Source organism: Pygocentrus nattereri, chromosome 26, assembly GCF_015220715.1.
Source record: "Pygocentrus nattereri isolate fPygNat1 chromosome 26, fPygNat1.pri, whole genome shotgun sequence".
Classification (NCBI taxonomy): domain Eukaryota; kingdom Metazoa; phylum Chordata; class Actinopteri; order Characiformes; family Serrasalmidae; genus Pygocentrus; species Pygocentrus nattereri.
Window position 1 is genome coordinate 21,925,001 of NC_051236.1, and position 19,553 is coordinate 21,944,553.

At 37.1% G+C, this 19,553-nt stretch overlaps 1 protein-coding gene across 1 annotated transcript in view; it reads left to right on the forward strand.

Moving 5' to 3' along the window:
* The window catches only part of nos1apa (nitric oxide synthase 1 (neuronal) adaptor protein a), a 126,656-nt gene that overhangs the window by 35,850 nt on the left and 71,253 nt on the right, over nt 1-19,553 (forward strand). The window contains exons 3-4 of the mRNA XM_017721133.2: nt 277-369; nt 3,654-3,712. Of these exons, the coding sequence (XP_017576622.2) occupies nt 277-369; nt 3,654-3,712 (152 nt within the window). The remainder of the gene's footprint in view (nt 1-276; nt 370-3,653; nt 3,713-19,553) is intronic.

The following is a 19,553-nucleotide window of genomic DNA, read 5'->3' on the forward strand; positions in this document are numbered from 1 at the left end:
TACTTTACATGCCAAGCCATTGCTTTTTTAATTGCCATACTGTAGATGAAATCCAGCACTTTGAAAGCTAGAACATCTTCCCTCACATTTTAATTACCCAAAGATTACCTTTGGAAATGAGCTGGGTTGATGTTAGCAGAGGCAAACCAGTTGGTTTCTTTTTAGTAGTGTCAGATTTAAGTAGATTAATGTAGGCATATTCGTGTCCCAGGGGACAAAAGGAAAGTAATTGATTTTTTTTTTCTTCTCTGCCTTCTCTCTCCTTCATAATTACAGTATGAATTTAAAGTGAAGAACATCAAGAAGAAAAAAGTCAACATCATGGTTTCCGTGGATGGGGTCAAAGTTGTACTGCGCAAAAAGAAAAAGGTGAGTTTGTTCTCTGTGTTTGTCTTTCGGATTTGATACACTGATTTATAATTCGTTCTCCTTTTTAGCTACCTGGCATGTAATGATGAGCTCTGTGTGGATGGCAATTAGCAAGGTTGGCTTCCTTCATTCACATTCAGCCTGGTAAAGAATGATCATAGTGCTTCCCTGGTAAATGGAGAATAATTACAGTATAGAAAATGTGTAGCCTAGGCTGGTCAGGATTGGAGGCAATCAGCTATAATTCAGTAGAGTAGGTGGAGATCGGTCAGTCTGCTATATTTGTGTAATGTCATCAACCTCCAGCATTGCATGTTGTCTTGAGTGCATCTCAGGTAACGATCATTATCCCTCATAATTTCTACAGTATGCTCTTGTAATAAAAGACAGCTGATGTTCCATTTAAATTATCGCCAATCAAAGAGCAGAGATTCTATAAAGAGCAGATATTGTATATAGTTATATACAATATATTTATATATATATTTATTTATATAATGCCTTGCAAAAGTATTTAACCCCCTTAAAACTCACTAGATTGGTCTACAAATAGCACGTTAGATATTTTTATTATTATTTGCTTTGTTATATTGTATTAATTAGAATTAATTACTTTTAAAGTGATATTGGTTTTATAAAGAAGATATTCTGACAAAAATTACTAACCAAATTTTGCTGTTTGCATAAGTATTCATCCTCTGTGCTGTGGAAGAAAGATAATGAAGACAGTTTGCCTACAGTTGGCCTCTACCTTGAAAAAAATTATTTTCTGGATAAAAATTGTTTTTGGAAAAAAGACACCCTTCATTTGAGTACCATTGGTTAGGTTCCTCTGAAGGACATGTGAAAATTAAGCATTCTAAGGAAATTAGAGATCAAGTTGTAGGCATGATAGGAAGAGGCTACAAAATAATGTTCCAAATGTTCCAAGTGTTTAGATGTCCAAACTTAACACTGTCCGTTCTCCAACAAACACCATCGCAAAAGTGAAGCATTATGTTGTGGTGCTTTTCCTTAGCAGGTACTGGACATCTATAAATTCAGAACATTTCTAAAAAAGTTAAAATTTAAAGAAGGATGGATTGTATAAAATGCCAGGAGATATGGCAAGACAACTTCCTTCAGGCTGCTCAAAACTAAAGTTTGGAAGAAAATTCACCTTTCAGAAGGACAATGATTACAAGCACAAGGGCAACGCAACACAGGAGTGGCTGAATAAAAAAAAGGTAATGTCCTACAGTGTCCAAGTCCAGTCCAATCGAGAATCTTTGGACACTTGTGGGCCGCAATTCTCAAAAAAGCTGAACAAACTGGAGCTAATCTGCCAGGAGGAATGGGTGAAAATCATCACCAAAAAGTTTGCAATGCTGGTAGAAACCTACCCCAACACTATTAAAGCTGTTTTTGCAGCAAAGGGCGGTTCTACCAAGTACTAGTCTGAAAACTTATGCAAGCAGAATTTATCAGTTTTTAATTTTTTAAAACAATCTGCTGATCAGGGTGAGAGTACTGAAAATCCCAACTTAAGTAAAAGTAGTTACTGTAGTGAAAATTTACCTGAGAACAAGAAAAATACAAGTAAAGAAAATTAGCCAAGTACAAGCAAATAAGTAGTTTATTGGAAAACCACTTGAGTAAGCGTGTTACTTTTTTGTAAATATGTAGTCACAACCTGAAAATACTCCTGAATTGACTCTGCTTCATCATCGGAAATAATCTGCAAAGACAAAACTGAGAAAAAAGTTTTAAGTAATGAGACTGATCACAGTATGCTCTGCTAATGTACAGTTACACATCTTTCAGTGTACCATTTAGAATATTCTACCAATAAAAACAACAGCAGTTTATCCCATTGTGATTTTTCTTTAATGTGATATATTTCACCGGTAATCGTACTAACTACTTCATACACAGTCAGACATTTATTTTTACTTTACTTAACAGTTAAAGTTCAACAGCTGAACAGTGTCTCACACAGGCAGAAAGAGAGAGAGAGCAGAATCAGGCTGCATTCTGGAGCCATTTAACTCCAAAACTGTGACAAAACCACCCTGTAAACTGATAAACCAGGCTGCTTTGACTGAGGCAGTGAACTGACAGGCACTCCCAATGAAACACACTTGATGGATATTAAATTGAATAAATAGCTGTTTAGTGAGTTGTGAAATATTGAGATCTCAGAAGATTTCGGGAGGCAACTATGTTTTCTGAATTGAGAACAAGTTTTTTTTTTTTATTATTTTACTACACTTTCTTCTAATTGGTTCTTGAGCTGATATGTACATAATTTGTTTTTACTCTGTCATGTTGTTAAAAAGTGTAAAAGTATCTTGATTTAATTTTACTCCAAAAAGAACTGTTACAGGGAAAACTGCACTCAAGTACAATACTCAGACGCTGAGCAGAGAAATATAATCACCAGTAACAGTTTATTGTATGGTTTGATGGGGGCTTTGAATCAATATGAACATTGCCTGTTTGGTGACTTGCTCAAAGTAGAGCACAGTTTAGGAAGCTAGGTAGTAATTTATTCAAACTCATCTAGCCAACAGTATCTAGTTCTAAACAGATCTACCCATTTAATTAGTGCTTTAACTAGTGTAATTGTTTTGGTTTCTGTGAGCATTGGCTCATATGTTGTCTTATAGTCTGGTGTGGAATGTTCAGAGACTGTCATGACAGATCACGGGTGTCCACACAGAGGTTTAAACAGAGCAGTCTGCAATGAATATTATTTATATTATATCCGTACAGCTCCTTTCACACATTTATTATGTATTTTGTAACTTTTGATGTGTATATGATATATGAGAATGTACACAGGATGTTTTGAGTTATATTTCTTTATGTAGAAGCTTGTATAAATAAGATTTTCATAATTTAAAAAGTGCCTTCCGCCCGAAGACTGCTGGGATAGGCTCCAGCATCCCCCCGCGACCCTGACGGAGAAGCAGCTTAGAAAATGGATGGATGGATGGATAATTTAAAAAGATCAGATTCTAGTAATGCACCAGCTTTAAATTGACAGCAGATTTGTGATTTTACTAAGAACCATCCATTAGTTTTTAATAGTCTCTGAGTGACCATAAAAGGTGCACTTGGCACAGGTACTTCAGTTCTGAAATGATCTGACCATTTGAGCGGTGGACACTGTAAGTCTCTTTAAGTGACATCATTAGAAGATATGATGACTGTATTAGTCTCTCTCTGAACTACTTCTCTTTCCCTGTAGAAAAAGAATGACTGCATTAGCCTCTGTAATCTTTTCTTCTCTTTCGCTGTAGAAAAAAGAATGGACCTGGGATGAGAGCAAGATGATGGTAATGCAGGATCCCATTTACAGGTAAGTCCTCCATCACTGAAATTACAGTTGCACTTGACTTGTTAATAGCAGTTGAATATCTCCCTCACTAGCTTGTCTTCCACTCAGAAACAGCATGTGATTTACATACTTGACAGTTGCACTTCAAAAAGTCTCAATACATCTGGATTCATTTAGGGCTGCAAGTGTAGAATATTTTTATTTTCATATAATGTATGGAATTTTATCTTGAATTTTCAAATATTCTATATGAATAAGTTTGAATGAATAAACAAAGCTTTATTATTGTTATTATTTTATTTTTTTTAATCATCATCATTATTATTATGCTCTTTTGAATATACTCCATTTATATTTTTTGCTTTTTAATAAGACTTATTATTGCAGTATAAGGAAAAAGCATCACTGATTTAATAAAACAAGTTGCATTAAAAGGCTAAACTTGGTGGTTCTTCCCAATCTGGCAACCCTGAACGCAACAGTTGCGGGCTATGTTTAAACAGCAGCAAACGAGGCAGGAAACTAGAGTAAACAGTGTCTTTTAAAATTGTTCACCTCTTGACAGTAAAGCAGAAGCGATGAAGACATTCAAGCCACTCAAAACCACTTTATACCATGCTAAACGCATCTGAACAATTTTTCTACAGCTCTGGACAGTTAGCTAGCTTCGACACTCTGATGTATTCTCTGTAATAAATCTAAATGCAGCATGTTAACTAGATAGCTAGCATTCGGATTAAGTAGGAGACTTATTTTGACTGAACCTGGCGGTAAAACTGATTCTGGCGCTTCAGATTGCAAGATTCTCACAAGCTGTGCTAGATTAGCTCTCCAGTGAGTTTGTTGTGCCGAGCTGACAGCTGCATGCTATTTGTGACATGCTAGTGTTTGGTATGATAAACAATACATTGCCCCACTGATGCCTGTGGACTCATATAAATGGTAAGCATGATGGTTATTTTAATAGACTTTCCATTCTTGAATATTTTAATTATAGTATTACTGAATATCAGAAAATATTTGTTGCAGACCCAGTTACATTTACATATATTATAATTATAAATGTATGTACACAACGTTTTCATTAAAAAAGATGATATATTTCAATGTTCATCATGTCTATTAATATAATTTCTTACCTAATAATTTAATTCTGTAATGCAGATGTTTTAGCATAACACATTTCCCAGTTATGTATTAAAATTGAAAAAAATGTTATCAGTAACATGATGTTTCACTTGAATTATACTGAAATGTATTTAGAATTGTTTTGCTTTTAAAATATGCTTTACAGAAGAGACTAGTAAAAATTTGCATGCAGTAATTTATTAGTGATGGGTTAATGTCAACACAGCAATAAGAAACCACCTTTTATGGTAAGATATAAACATTGAAGTTCACTGTATCTAAATTTTTACCTGTTCAGTAGGCTTACTACTGAAATTAGCTCTCCATTACCAGAGCAGGAATGTAAATTGTTTTAATTTTAGGGTTGCCATTACTGTGCTGCAATATGCTATTGTTTTCTTAACGCAGTAAAGAAAGGCCAAGGGTGCAAAAAAAGTCAGGCATGTTCTTTTAACTTTTACAGCTTCATTCAATAAATGGTTCATTTTTGACATGTAGCATGTATATAGTTGTAAAAAACTCTAAAATATGATTAGGGCTGGGTATTACCTGAGTGTCCACATTAATAACAGGCTTATGCAATGTACGTTAGCCATCATAAATAATCATGAATCATTAATAAACTTGCCTATTGGCTTGTAAGCTTGTATGCTGATAAGACTGACAACTTGGATTTTAAAATTTGATATGGAATGATTAAGTTCTTTGATATTCTGTTGTATTGAAATTTGTGCAGTACTGTAAGATATGATGTTTATTGTTTATGCAGTAGGGACATTATGGTATCATTTCATTTAAAAAATTATAGTAGTGGTGGTAGTAGTAGTAGTAGTAGTAGTAATTTGGAACAAAACAACAAAAAACACAAAGATTAAATAAGTCTACAGCAAAGTCTTTACAAACAGTTTTATTATGTCTATAGCCAACACAACATAAAGACAACATCTCTCCCCAGATGTTTGAGCTTGCACCCCTGCAGCTTGGCCCAAAACACATCAGTAAACCAACATCTCCAGATCTGTTTGCCCTCTCTTAAATTTCCCATGTACTTGGCCGTGACTAATTTAGTCTGTTTCAGATCAATACCTTAAATCCAGACCAACTTAGGTCAAGTAAACAAATGCTTGAGTGCCTGATGTGGGGTAATGACAGGGCATTAGCTGCCGATTGGAACAATTTAATAAATACCCAGAGATTTAATGATGGTCTGTTTCTTTGTAATGATTAGAAAAAATGGAAAGCAATTAACTCTGAATCTGTACTGTTTTGATTATGCAAATCACAGTAGCCTTATGAGACAGTACAGTTTGCATATTAGAGCTGTCATTTTATTTTTGTTACAAAAGGATCTCATTTAAATACATAATACCATCCTTTTTGTGAGAACATGCTCAGGTATAATGTTAGGTTTGACCCTGTATTTGTTTACTAATTAAGCCTAAAATTCATTATGCAGTGCTACATATCTCAGCTACAGAAGGTCTTCTCATGGAGTATTGTACCAACTGTAAAAACATATCAGAATCTGTTACACTGCTATCTTTATTTGCCAAGATACTACAGGTTTACTCCAAATTTGCATATGGTTGAAAATAGTTTTTCAAGGTGAACACGAGCTTCCAGACAGCTTTAAGCCACGTAGCTGAGTGGAGCAGTGGGTGCTGTTTACTCATCGTGTCTTACAAAGCTCACATAATGAGAAGCTGTGGTCAGGGTTTAAATCTTGGGATTAGCCAAAAGGAGACCCAGGCCTTCAAGGTGTCTGCAGACACTAGTGTGAATGATCAGAGAATATAGACACAGGTGTATTTGTCAGTTTGCTGCTTACCTACATGCTTGTGTATGCACACCAGTTCTTTTCTGTGGGCCCTGGAGGGAGTTGAGTGTTGCTGCCACGTCCTGGCTACAAAGAGCATAATAAGAATAGAGTAATAGGTGGAGAGCATGAAAAAAGTCCAAATTAAAGTCTCATTACTATAGAACATTTCTCAAACCCAAGAACGATTTACAATAGTATCAAAATATCTCAGTCAACAACAAACAAAAAACCTACAGCACACCTCCAGCTGGCTGAGGGAAAACTCCCCAGGCTGCAATACAGTGTCATTTAGCTGTCCTCAAAAGTGTCCTTAGCAGTGGGTAAAGGTCCCTCTCGGGCCAGGACGCCTTGTTGTTGATTGACTGTTCCAATATGTGTGATATATCCAGCAACATTGTGAAAATCATGGCTGAATACAGAGGGAAAGTAAGATCAGGACGGGAATGTATGATTAGATGCCACGCTGGAAAGAGTCCTTAGCTGAGAAGCGTCTGAGCCACAGCTACAAACTCCACAGCAAGCAAGGAAACATCAAAACGTACACACAAACAATATAAAAGTAGTACACAAACAAAACTGAACATGGAATATTCTAGTCATTTTATTAACTTTCTAATTTGGTTTGTGCTGAGGGATGAATATAACTGCGCATGTTATTACATATTAACTGTGAATGAACATCTGAATTCAAGCTCACATTTGCAGTGCTGTGTTAGTGCTAGTGCGCAATAGCATTAGCTTTTAAACTGTATGTTACACTCTAAAATATGGTATCTTGGCAAGTGAAATGGCCCCAGATCTAGTCGAGATGTCTAATATTTCTCATTTTGAGATGGTTCCAAGTAACTTATTTCTAGAGATTTTATGTTTACTATGTTTACCAATATTGTTTTCAGTGTAAACACCGACATTAAAAACTTGGTATGCTGCAGTTGTACAATGAGTCAGTCCGTAAAGATTTGAACCTAATGTCAATCTCTGAACATTATTGGAATACATGTTGGCTATGCTGACCTGTTCTAACAAGGGCACAATATAGTCAGTGTTACAGAGAAAATAGTTTGTGCAGCAGTCAAAGAAAGTCAGTTAACAGCAACCCTGAATCTGTGTATCAGAAAAAAGAATCGCAGAACTGTGTTGCTATATTAGATGTGTACATTGCTTTTGATTTACAGTGTGATATTAATTACACTAATGTAGTGTAGCCCTGTATTCATAGGGAGCGGATCTGCTCCACAGACCACACATTTTTCCAGAACAGTAAATCAGTTAAATGAACACTTTGAGATGGTTTGGTAAAATTAATCAGACTTCTCTTACCACTTTCTGGACAGTGCAGAAGATCCCTGCATCTGAGAATGCAGCAGACTGAGAGCATGATGCCTCCAGTGTTACAGCCTGGAGAGAGTTGGACAGATTCTTTGAAAAATAAGAGAACTACAGTGTTGTCATTCATCTCCATTCTCATCATGAGCTTGATACCAAGCTGCAACATGGCACAAAGATAATGAAGATCTTTTGTGTTACTATAAATCTATTCACATACCAACTGCAGAACTGTTCATTGACACTGTGCAGGCAAAGTGAGGAGATGACCAGAATCTAACAATTAGTGCTCCGGCCTTGAGTTTCTGTGCAGAATCTGTGAAAGACTGAGAGGCAGCTTTTTGTTTGTGTCTAATATACAACACAGCCCACCTGAAATTCTACTGCCTCAGATTTTTCAAGGCCACCCAGTGTATTGTGGAAAGTGCGCATTCTCTGGGTTTAAGCTAACAGCTTTGCGATGTTGGTTAGGTTTTGTATGATCTTTTTTCCCTAGCTGCAACAAACTATTTTTTAAGAAATCCACATTTTTGTGCTAGTTTGTGTGAATTTAGAAGTTCTATATTCTGTTTGACTGATTGTTTAATTTACTTTATTCATCCCTAAATGGAAAATTTCTCACCATACTTACAAGTTTTTTATAAAAGTTTTTTTTACAAAAGTATAGAAACTGAGATTTATACGCACTTCATAAGTTAGTTCTCTGCCATGTTAGTGGAGCGTGTGCTGTTATGTTTGAGTTGGTGTAGTGTTGACATTTTTGTCAGTAAGATGAAAATAAATTCATTTGTTTCTCTAGTACTTTTTTGCGACCATGAAAATGAAAGCAATTAAAGGCCATTAAAGCAATTAGTCTTTAGATGTCACTGAAAGATTAATTGTAACCACTTCAGCTTAACATTCCAAATTCATTAGTTGCATTTACCAACATTTAACTGCCTCGCCACCACAGCCTTCTCGATCACGGTCTGTACAGCTAATAACGTCAGTTCTAGAAGCGCTCTGTATAGTTAATCTCCCAGGCAACATGTGAGCTCCATGTCCCCATTAAAATATGAAAAGCTTGCTTGTCCTTGCTCAAGGGTGTTTGTGTGTATGTGCACATTTGTGTATGGAGGACAAGCAGAGTGTCAGCTATGTTTTATGGGTAGAGTCCCATTGATGGTTATGATCTATAACAAGCTAACCCACATCCTCACCACCCTAACCATTTAATCGTTGTGGTGTGTTGTAATTCTGTGGCCATCTGTTATTTTAATAGTTAATAAAGTAATCTGAGCGATTAAAGGTTAAACACGTTAAGTGGATTTATCTGAATAATAACAGAGCATGCATACTAGGGGTTTAACGACATGCACATTTCGTTATACGGTGTGTTGCCGTTTTTACATCACAGTAAGATACACATTTCCATTTTTCACCTATCAGATTTTTCAGTACAGAATTAGAAAAGAAATGCTAACATAACTTTCACAATTATATATTTGTTTATTTATTTATTTATTTGGTAGTTCACATTGTTTTTTTTCCTCAAAAAGACAAAAGTGCTTGTTAAAGGAATCACTGGCACAAGTCATTTTCTTGGAAGATATTATAATACAAACAAAATGCAAGATGCATATTACTTGTTTCATATGTGTGTTTGATATTATGGCAACAATTGATCACAATTATAAAATGAAAATATTTGTGGACTATAAGGCTAGATCTCTAAACGAACTGAGCTTCACAAGTTGGTTTACAATCAGATCTTGTGTTGCTGCATAAAGTATGGCTCTTATATTCTGGCTGAAATGAGTGCAAGAGGGGATTTTCTAATGTGTCTCAATCATTTTCAGCATATTGCGGAGTCCTGGACTGCACCCGACTGCTGGCGCAAATCTGAGCTATATGCATCTCTGTGGAGAGTCACGTATTTTGCCCGTTCAGAATCAGCACTTAATGGCTGCTTGAATTCGGTGTGTTTTCTCCTCGTATCTGTAACTTAGATGTGTGTTTTCTTTACAAATTAGCCAGCATATTTGAGTTATTTAATACTTGCATAATGTCAGTATGGCGTCACCGTTCAGTCTGCCACATTTTGCCCATCATTATTGTGCTTGACTAAACCAAAACCTTGTTCCACTCGCCATTTCAAACAGTTTGGCTAATCAGCTAATCCAAGGTAGTCTCTCATTTCACCAGCTTCTGATTCGAATATTCCCAAGGCATTAGAACGTAGCTGCTGCAGAATTCAAGGTGGAATGGAAAATTTAAACAAGAAGCTGGCGAGAGCTGCTCATCAGTTTTAAACATTTTTAGGAATATCATGGATTGTGACGGATAGAGCTATAGAAACCATTCCTGGTATGATACATTTTGACATCTGTTTCAATTTATGGCATGTGGTGTTTCACAACCTCCATATTGAAAACAAGTGATAACAAACATATCATGACCCTGCTAATGCATACTGTTTTGAGGACTCCAAAATGCTTAGTAGCAACGGTGAAACCTATAAAAAGACTTAAAAGTAAAGAGATTATGTAGCAAAAAATAGCCCTATGAAATGCTTTGTCCATCAGGCTCTGTTTCTTACTGGTAGGCTAGCTTTCCAAAGTGAAACTTCTAGCTTTAGTTTCTTGAAACTTACATGTAGGCCTGTCATCGGTAACTTTTATTGCATAAATCAACTGAATGCGATTGCTGTTATACACCATTATATACATTTAATAATTGTATTTTCTTATGTTGTAGCAAACAGTTTGCTACAACATAATTGGGTGCAATTGAGTGCCTTTTTACCTGTTGGTTTGAGGCAAATACATGATGAAATCACATTTATTGAGACATATCATGGGTCAGAAAATAATCAAAGATAACTTCTGACGAGTAGCAGTGAGTAATGTTTGTTTATCTGAGCCATGACAAAAGAGTTTGTCTAAGCTAACGTTTCTGTAACTGGCTTAAATAACCAGCAAATGCTAATAGCTGTTTAAACAGCTGCATGTGCCAGTTCTTATATGTCATTAACTCCCTGTTTTCATGATCTTTGTAGCTATATTATTTAAAGGTGTTGCATGCAACTTTGATTTTTTAAATTTGCATAGTTTAACTGTTTTGCCAAAAAAATATGATGCAGGCATCTCACAACAGCAAGTAGTTTCACTGTGCAAGGCCGGCCAACCCTATCTTTCTAGTGAAGGTGGGAGGGTAAGGCTGGCTGGCTTTGCACAGTAACTGTATTGTTCATTTTCTCCTCTTTTGACACCCCCTAGCTCAGAGCTCAGATTCATCTGAGATCCAAAGGAAACCATGATGCAGTCTTTGAGAATTTTGTTCAGCTCTTTAGGAAAATGTGAACGAAGCATCAAGTACAACCATAATGGCTACTTAACCACTCATTTATTTAAAATCAAATGTATATTAAAGAACCATAAATTGAGGCGTAGATTGGTAAGATAAAAAAGGGGATGGCAATGACAGCTGGAGAAGTTATACAAAAATAATAATGCTACAAATATGCAAATTTAAACAAAAGGGTAGATGACTTGATATAGCAAGAACTATTTTTGCTTTGTTTATTTATTTATTTGACAGGACCAGTACAGATAAACATCGTTATATAAAAACAATGAAAATAAAAATACACATGATGTGTATAGGGTTTATAGCTGAAGCTAATTTGCAGCCTCAAAAAATACAAGCATCTAATTGGCTAATTAGTGGAGTAATCAAATGTGTTGTGTGCAACTAAGATTGATGTTTTTTTTTTTTTTTTTAATTGCTTCGTGTAACTGTTGTACCACAATTATGGTGCAGGCATTTCATAACTAAAAGTGCCAGCCTCACTATCCACCTTCGCTGGGAAGATAAAATTTTTATGTTTTTTATATTGATTAATCAGTTTTAGTTGACTTTTTCAGGTCCTTTCGTTTTCAAGTTCGTTTAAATCACTTTGCTCATCACCGTTTTTGAGAATGAAAGCTGCACATACTTCCTCTGTGGTGTGTGGGTCCTGCCCACTATCTCAGTGCTGGCGAGTGTGTTCCAGTGCTTGGAGAAGAGCCCTAATCTCTCACCCAGGACCCCCGCCACAGATGGCCCGTGGCACGGAGCTGCAGTTGTTGGGATCCGTAGGGCTCTTCTCTGCTTGCTGGGTAGTGTGTTTACTAATGCCTCACCCAGGAGTATGCAGCAGATTGCTAATGCCCACCTGTTCTTTGCAAAGTGTCACGTAGGTTCAGTCATTTTCCCCGTTCTCTCACTCGCATCCTCTGCAGACCTCATCAGTGGAAATGCTTAACCCAGCCATCAACTGCAGAAGGAGGAATAAATTACTGCGTGTACCAGCAGGAAAGCCCATAATCCCAGGATGATAAATTACAGGTGTGCTTTATTCTGCCCATGGGCCATGATCAATGATGTTTTTAAGGTTATTGCGTGACTATGTACTCCATATATCGTGTGCTGTTGGTTGCCATGTGAGGAAGTACATTCGTTGCATGCTCTGTGGCTTAGGTGTGCTTTGTTTAACTTTACAAAAGGAAAATGAAGGATTACACATCATGCATACAAAGCAGCCTCGTGGTCAATATGTCCCTGAAACCCTTTGATCAAGGGGAACAAGAAAGAGGAACGGTGTGACCTACTCTTATCTCTCTCTCTCACACACACATACAGTGATGGGAGCATAGACCGCTGACTGCTTAATGGCATGTCTCAACATTTAATATTACCCAGGGGATTTGTACTGAATCAAAAGAGTCTCCATGCTGTTGGATGTAGGTGCTGTACATGCTTTGTCTCTTCATGACACTGTGGTTTGTGACTTTCAAGTGCTGACTGTACTGATTAAGCTGATTTATTCATGGTTTATTCATCGTCTAGACGCGTTATGATCACATTCTGACTAGTCAAGCAAGAGAGAATTCACAAGTTTTTGGGAACGGATTTGGTCACAATTTTCATTCAAAGTACTTTCTTGCCTGAAGCTGAATAAAATCTGTTTTGCTTTTTTTTGGCTTTAGTTGAAACTCACTGAGGCCAATTAAAATTATAATGATCTGCCACTTCAACAATTTGTTCTAAATGTTATCCATAAAATGGTGTGATCATACATTTACATAGCCTGCAGTGCAGGAACAATGCTGTTCTTATATTTCCATCTCTTCTACATAGATTGCTATTTGATTAAGCTTTTCCAATGACTGTAATCTGTTGGCTTTGGCTTCTAGCTTTATCTTTGTAGTGCTGTTAAGCTGCCAAGAGATCAGCCTTCAAATACATGCAAGAGGTGTTTAAAAACAAACCTTATGAATTTAATGTCTGAGGCCAAATGACAGCCTTATGTCTTTCTGAAATTATAGATATATTGCTTCAAAATTATTAAGTATTTTATGAAGTAAAATTGAAACACACTACGAAAACACAAACAACATAGAATGCATGACTTCATTGGCTAAAATGTTTATTTATATACATATGTGTTTGTTAATACCTGAGTACCTGATTGATTAAATATCTTCCTAAATTTGTGCATATATATATATATATATATATATATACACTTTACGCATTATGAAAAAACACACTGCTTATACCCACTTAGGAGTAGGTGGAAATATTTACTATGTACTTAGCTGAAATGAAAGTTTGTGTGGTGCAGCCTGTGTTTGATGTATGTGAAGCTTAAGCTTATTTTAAATAAATACAACTTTACTACGTTATAATTAGCCTGCCGTTTAATTTGAGTAGAGTTGATGCATCCAATTGCTTAGCACACATTCATAAACAGGAGAATCCTTATAGCCCCAAACCAAACATACAGCCAAAGCCCTTCTCACTGTATTCCCATTACACACAGCAGGGTCTTTGGTTGCGTTTTCTGATGCTGTTAGTTCCTTCCGCATATAGAGACCACCAGAGAGGCCCTCCGTTTCTCCCACTGCAATGTTTGCTTAAATCTAAAAGAAAAATTCCAGAGGCCTCATTCTAAATGCCATCACACACTCCTGTAATGCCAATTTTATGAACTTCTCTTTGTGCCTGTAATCTACAGGGTGCTTTAAAGAGAAGCATTTTAATTTAGAGCTTGTTTGATTTGTTTCGTGGAATGTTCAGGAGCCTTCCACACATAAATACGTGAAATACAAACAACCCATATAACCTATAATGTGCCTCATTCAAAAGGCAGTCTAGGCAGAAACAGTCCCTATAATTTCCACCTGAAGGGAACCTAAATGTACCCTGATTAGGAGGATATAGGAGGAATTTTGTTTCAAAATATTCCAAAACGCTGTTGTTGTATGCAAAAGTTTGAAAATCCCAGTCAAATTACGTTTTGTTGAATTTCAGTTAATACATCTTATACTGGGTAGAAATTTATGCATACAACACTTTTTTTTGAATGTTTTTCTGTAAATTTGGATGCACAATTTCTATGTACTGGAGTTTATCATACTAGAAAAATTGCTGTAAGTTGCCATAACTTTTGCAGAGACCACATTTTTTGTTTTATTTTTTCATTATGTTAAATTCACCAAAACAGTAACTGTGCATTAAACTGTGCAACTGTGCATCTCTGTAGGGAATTTCTGCTTAAAATGACATTTTAATTTTATTTTTTTTTTACTTTTGCATGTGTCTATATATCAATCTTTTATTTAAAAAAGTGAGCACAGTTATTCCATGATATGGGTCCTGTAAGATATGGCACAAATTGTATTCCTGTTGGATTTCTCTGGCTCTCAGCCCCTCATTAAGGCTATGGGTATGGAGGCTTAGAGGTCACTCAGTCATGAGGGAAAGGGTGTGAAAGACTGAAAGAGCCAGAACATGGGTGGTGTCAGCTTTGATCTTTATGTAAACGTGGTCATTAAGTAGAGATTATTTTCATTACTGAGTGCGGTTTAATTCCCCACTGGATGAGGTCAAAACCCCACTAACCATCTGTGGCCACTCACTGCAAGATTATCAGCATTCTGAACAGCATTTCCCCACTCTGGCTTAACCTTGTACTCCTTCTCTTTCTATCTGTCTGTTTCTCTCTCTCTGACACTCACAACTTTATAGCCGTATGTGTTCCAGACCTAACATATGTCATTGGCGTCTTATGGTTTTTGAACACACCCTGATAACAGATGCCAGAGGTAGACTTGTCTAAGTGTTAATCCCTCCCCACCTCCTCTGCTTCGACAGCCAATTGAAAGCTTGGATCATTACACCCTGACTTGTGTGAGAACGCCTGTGAAAGAACCAGAGCATTTCTGCAAGTGCTGGGATTCCCTGAAGTCATGGTTTGAATACTTTCACCATGTCCTCTCATACTTACATTGGAAATGTGTAGATAGTAAACATGCTCATGTTAACAGAACCGTTGTGTTACTATATTAGATTGTGAACAATCAGATTTGAGCTTGATTGTCAACCCAAGGCTGAGATATCATCATCATACCTCGGTGTGTGTGAGAAAGCTGTTGGTGTCCGCTTGATGTTTACTTTCCTCTGCCTTCCAAAATCTGATATTTAACAATTGGGGCTGTGACTCAACTAAACTCAATTACCCAGTTAAGAAAATAATCTGTTAAAGTTTGTGTTCTCTTTGAATCAGCAGTGATTATTTGATTGTTTGCATGGTAACAGTGCAGACTTAAAATTCTTTGATTGGTCTCTATCTTACAGTGGGAAACAAAGCCTGATGGATGCCTGTTTAGATGCTGTGTATTGTGTTCATGTTTTTTATACATTTTTTTAGGTCTAGTTTATTGGTTTACTAGTTTATTGTCTTCCAAGTGTAGAATGTCTACAGTAATGTGTCAGTGTACATGTCAATGTTAGAGCCTACCCTACATTTATTAAATTTCCAGTAACAGCTTGTACAAGTTATTAATTTTAGGAAGATTTCTGAGGATAAAAGAAGAGAATGGGACTCCTTACAACCAAGCAAGATCGGGTAGACTACCAAAACTGTCACCGTCAAAGCTTTTATCTTTGAGAGATAGGAGGAAATCTCTACTCCGATTACTTGGATTGTGAGAAGCAGACAATGCAACTAACTTCAAAGACCAAAATTTGGAGGTGTGTGTAAAATATTCCTGCATATTATTTTTTTAAAAGGTCTCTTGAAAGAATGAAGCACTACTTGAAAATACTTGAAATGATGTTTAATATTTCTAATTATTAAGTTTATTTGTTCAGTTTTTTATTGCTGGCTTTTGCACTGTACTGTACTGCCAAAATGATGTTAACTGAAAACTGTTGAGCAGCCATTGGTTTTTCTGAAAGAGAGAGCATAGTGCATTAAAAGATCAAAAACTCCATTTTAATTAGCCTTAGTCAAGTCAAATGCAAGATTTAGGTAATGTCATCATGCTCATTGGCCAGTTCACTGACAGCAAAATGCAACAGTCTAACTAGAACAATTCCTTGAGTCGTATTTGCTGTTAGACTGGCGCCATGTAATACAATAATTAAAACGTTCCGAAAGTACTGTTCCACGTCATCTCTGACTGCTTTGAGAACCACTGGACAGAAGCTGTAAACTCTGCTACTCACTCCCCAAAACATTGGTTATTATCTTCCTCAGCATTGTGACCTGAAATATCCCAGGTTAAGTTACACTGTCTACTTCTGCAATAACATGCAATTCAGCATCAAAAAATAGCTGGAAGTTCGTCTGTACACCATTCGGTTTGTGTAAAATAGGAAAAGAGTGGACACACTGAGTACTGAGATCTTCATTTATTGAGTTGTTGAGGCTTCTGTGCAATTTTCTGTTAAATTTAATTTAATTGTCTCAAACTTTTGCCCAGTACTGTTCAGTTTTCACAAATTCTTTTTACTCTATACTGGAGTAATATATAATATTATATATTATATATTATATTAATATAATATATACTGATCCAGAAATACTGTTGCTAATATAATCAATAGTGACAGCTGTATAACCAAAACATTTTAACAGTACCAACCTGACAGCTGGAACGTTTGAATAGTTCAAGTGGTTAGTATTGACAGTTAATTTTGTACACAGAGTGTCCACTTACAACTTGTACATTTAACACTGGTTGTAGAGCAGAATTGTAGTGTCCTGCAGCACATGCAGCTGAGCAGTGGGCAGCTTTGTCAGTGGTACACTGTGCACAGTCATGCTGAACTCTGTGTGAGGTGATGAAAAGAGTTGGCTATTTACCTTTGGGAGAGCATTTCTCTTTTTTTGCCCTTTCTCTCTGAAACTTGCGTTCAGTCTGCAGGGAGAGAACGATTGCGTGCTCTACTGGGAGATTTTTCACAGTCCAGTGGCACAAAAAGTCCATAACAGCCTCATCGTATTAAAACTCTTGGCCTGACTCCAAGTCGCAAGCAACAATGAGCTGGCCATTTAATCATCTCCTTCATGATTCCTTTTGTACTTCTCTATCAGATTTCCCCAAAAGAATGGTCACTTCCTTTAGAAAGGATGTAAAACTATTACATTTCCTTCTGTAAGGGAGAACGTATTGTGCATCAACACACCTCCGTTGAGGTTGTAGGAACGTCACATTGTTTCTGACTTTGTCTTTCAGAGCAGCTGGATAACCTTGGGTTCTCTTTGAAAAGGACCAAGTTTTCATCAGGAGGAAATTAAATTGTGCTGGCATTTTCTTCATCAGAAGGCTCACAAGGTCACCATATGCACACTGATTGCTTTGAAATACATATACAGTATCATTGCTTCTTTCGTACAGTTATCAATTACCATCATGGTTGGTTGTATTTCATATCAGTGTATTTTCAAGACGTAATAGAGGATCAAGTACTGGATTACAAATGAGTACAAAAAAGTCTTCCCAGTATCATCCTATATACTGATTGAAATACTTTTTAAGGCATGAGTTGATAATACAACATACATACTGTGAAAAAATGCTTAGTCTGTTTAGCTGACTAGCAGAGTTAGGTTTATTTCAGTTTTCATAAGAAAATCAGTCGATGATCTCCTGCTGTGCAGTCAGTTGCAGTCTGAGGTCCATGTGTTTTGTGGAAAAGGACATTAGAGATATAAGAGAAAGGACTGGTCTCTTGGGGTTAGCCCTTGTCTTCTGTTTCCTCTCGTTATTAGCCAATGCTCTACTAATGATAACCTGAATAACTTGTAATATTTCCCAATTCGGTGGCACGGTGGGTAGCGCTGTCGGCTCACAGCAAGAAGGGCCTGGGTTCGAGTCCCTGGCCGGGTGACCAGGGTCCTCTCTGTGTGGAGTTTGCATGTTCCCCCCGTGTCTGCGTGGGTTTCCTCTGGGTTCTCCTGTTGCCTCACACAGTCCAAAGACATGCAGTCAGGCCAATTGGACATGCTAGATTGCCGTGAGTGTGTGAGTGACTGTGTCTGTCGGTCTGCCCTGCAATGGACTGGCGGCCTGTCCAGGGTGTAACCTGCCTTCTGCCCACTGACCACTGGGATAGGCTCCAGCACCCCCCATGACCCTGAGGGAGGAGCAGCTTAGAAAATGTGTGTGTGTGTGTGTGTGTGTGTGTGTGTGTGTGTGTGTGTGTGTGTGTGTGTGTGTGTATTTGCCCACTTCTAATAGTTGTGTATGAGTCTTAGATACACATGACACAATTGGTCTGCTTTTCAGGGGTTGGGGTCAGCCCCTTGGTTAGAGTGAAGAGTAATGGTAATGCTGTGCCATCCAAAGACAGTGAGCTTCATGAAGATTAGCGAGTCTGGTGTGAAAGAACTCCAGTGGATTTTGGAATGGGATACACAACAAGCTGATGCAGGTGTGATGGTCAGTTATCCACATATTTTTGGCCATATAGTGTATATGTAGCTGAGATGTTTTTGCTCCAATTCAAATTAATAACACATACTCTTGATTACTGCATGTCTAGAAGGGCAGAAATTTTACAAACTGACTTGTGGCAGCAGCGGTCTCCTAAGACAGTGCCACAAGTGACTGAGCTCTTCATTATGTTTCATTTTACTGCCAATAACTGTACTGTATACTGGGGTAATAGAATCAATTGATTTTTCAATGCACTACATGGTTCAGAGTTTTTTGTTTTTTTTTTCTGGTGAGGTCAATGGAGGGACAAAGGACAAGGATATGACCCATGTGAAAATAAAATCCTCTGGGAATACTACAAACATGAGGGTTCACCTCACACTATCAGCGTTAACCGATGATGTCAAACAAGGCTGAACCAGGCTTCCTGTTCTCCAGCTTATTGTTCAAATATTCTCAGTCCTACTTATATGACTGTGCATCCCTAACAAATCCACTATACCAAGATACATATTGAAACTGTGCATCAACCGGTACATCAACTTCAAGAAAAACTTTTAGAAAGGACATATTAAAGAAACAAAAATGGGGCAAATCCACACCTATTGATCACTATCGTGTATATTATTTCCCGTATTTAACAAAATGGAAAGGTAGCTTAAAAAAACCTCAACATTTCATTAGGTTACACCATATTTCAACACTTTCATACTGTATTCCTTCAGGTACTGTAGCAGTACTATCCTAGTCTACACTTAAAAGCTGTGGTCTGAGGGCTGGAAGTGTTCAATCTGGGCCTTCTAATAACTTGTCGTTTGAAATGTAGCTGGCCCTTACT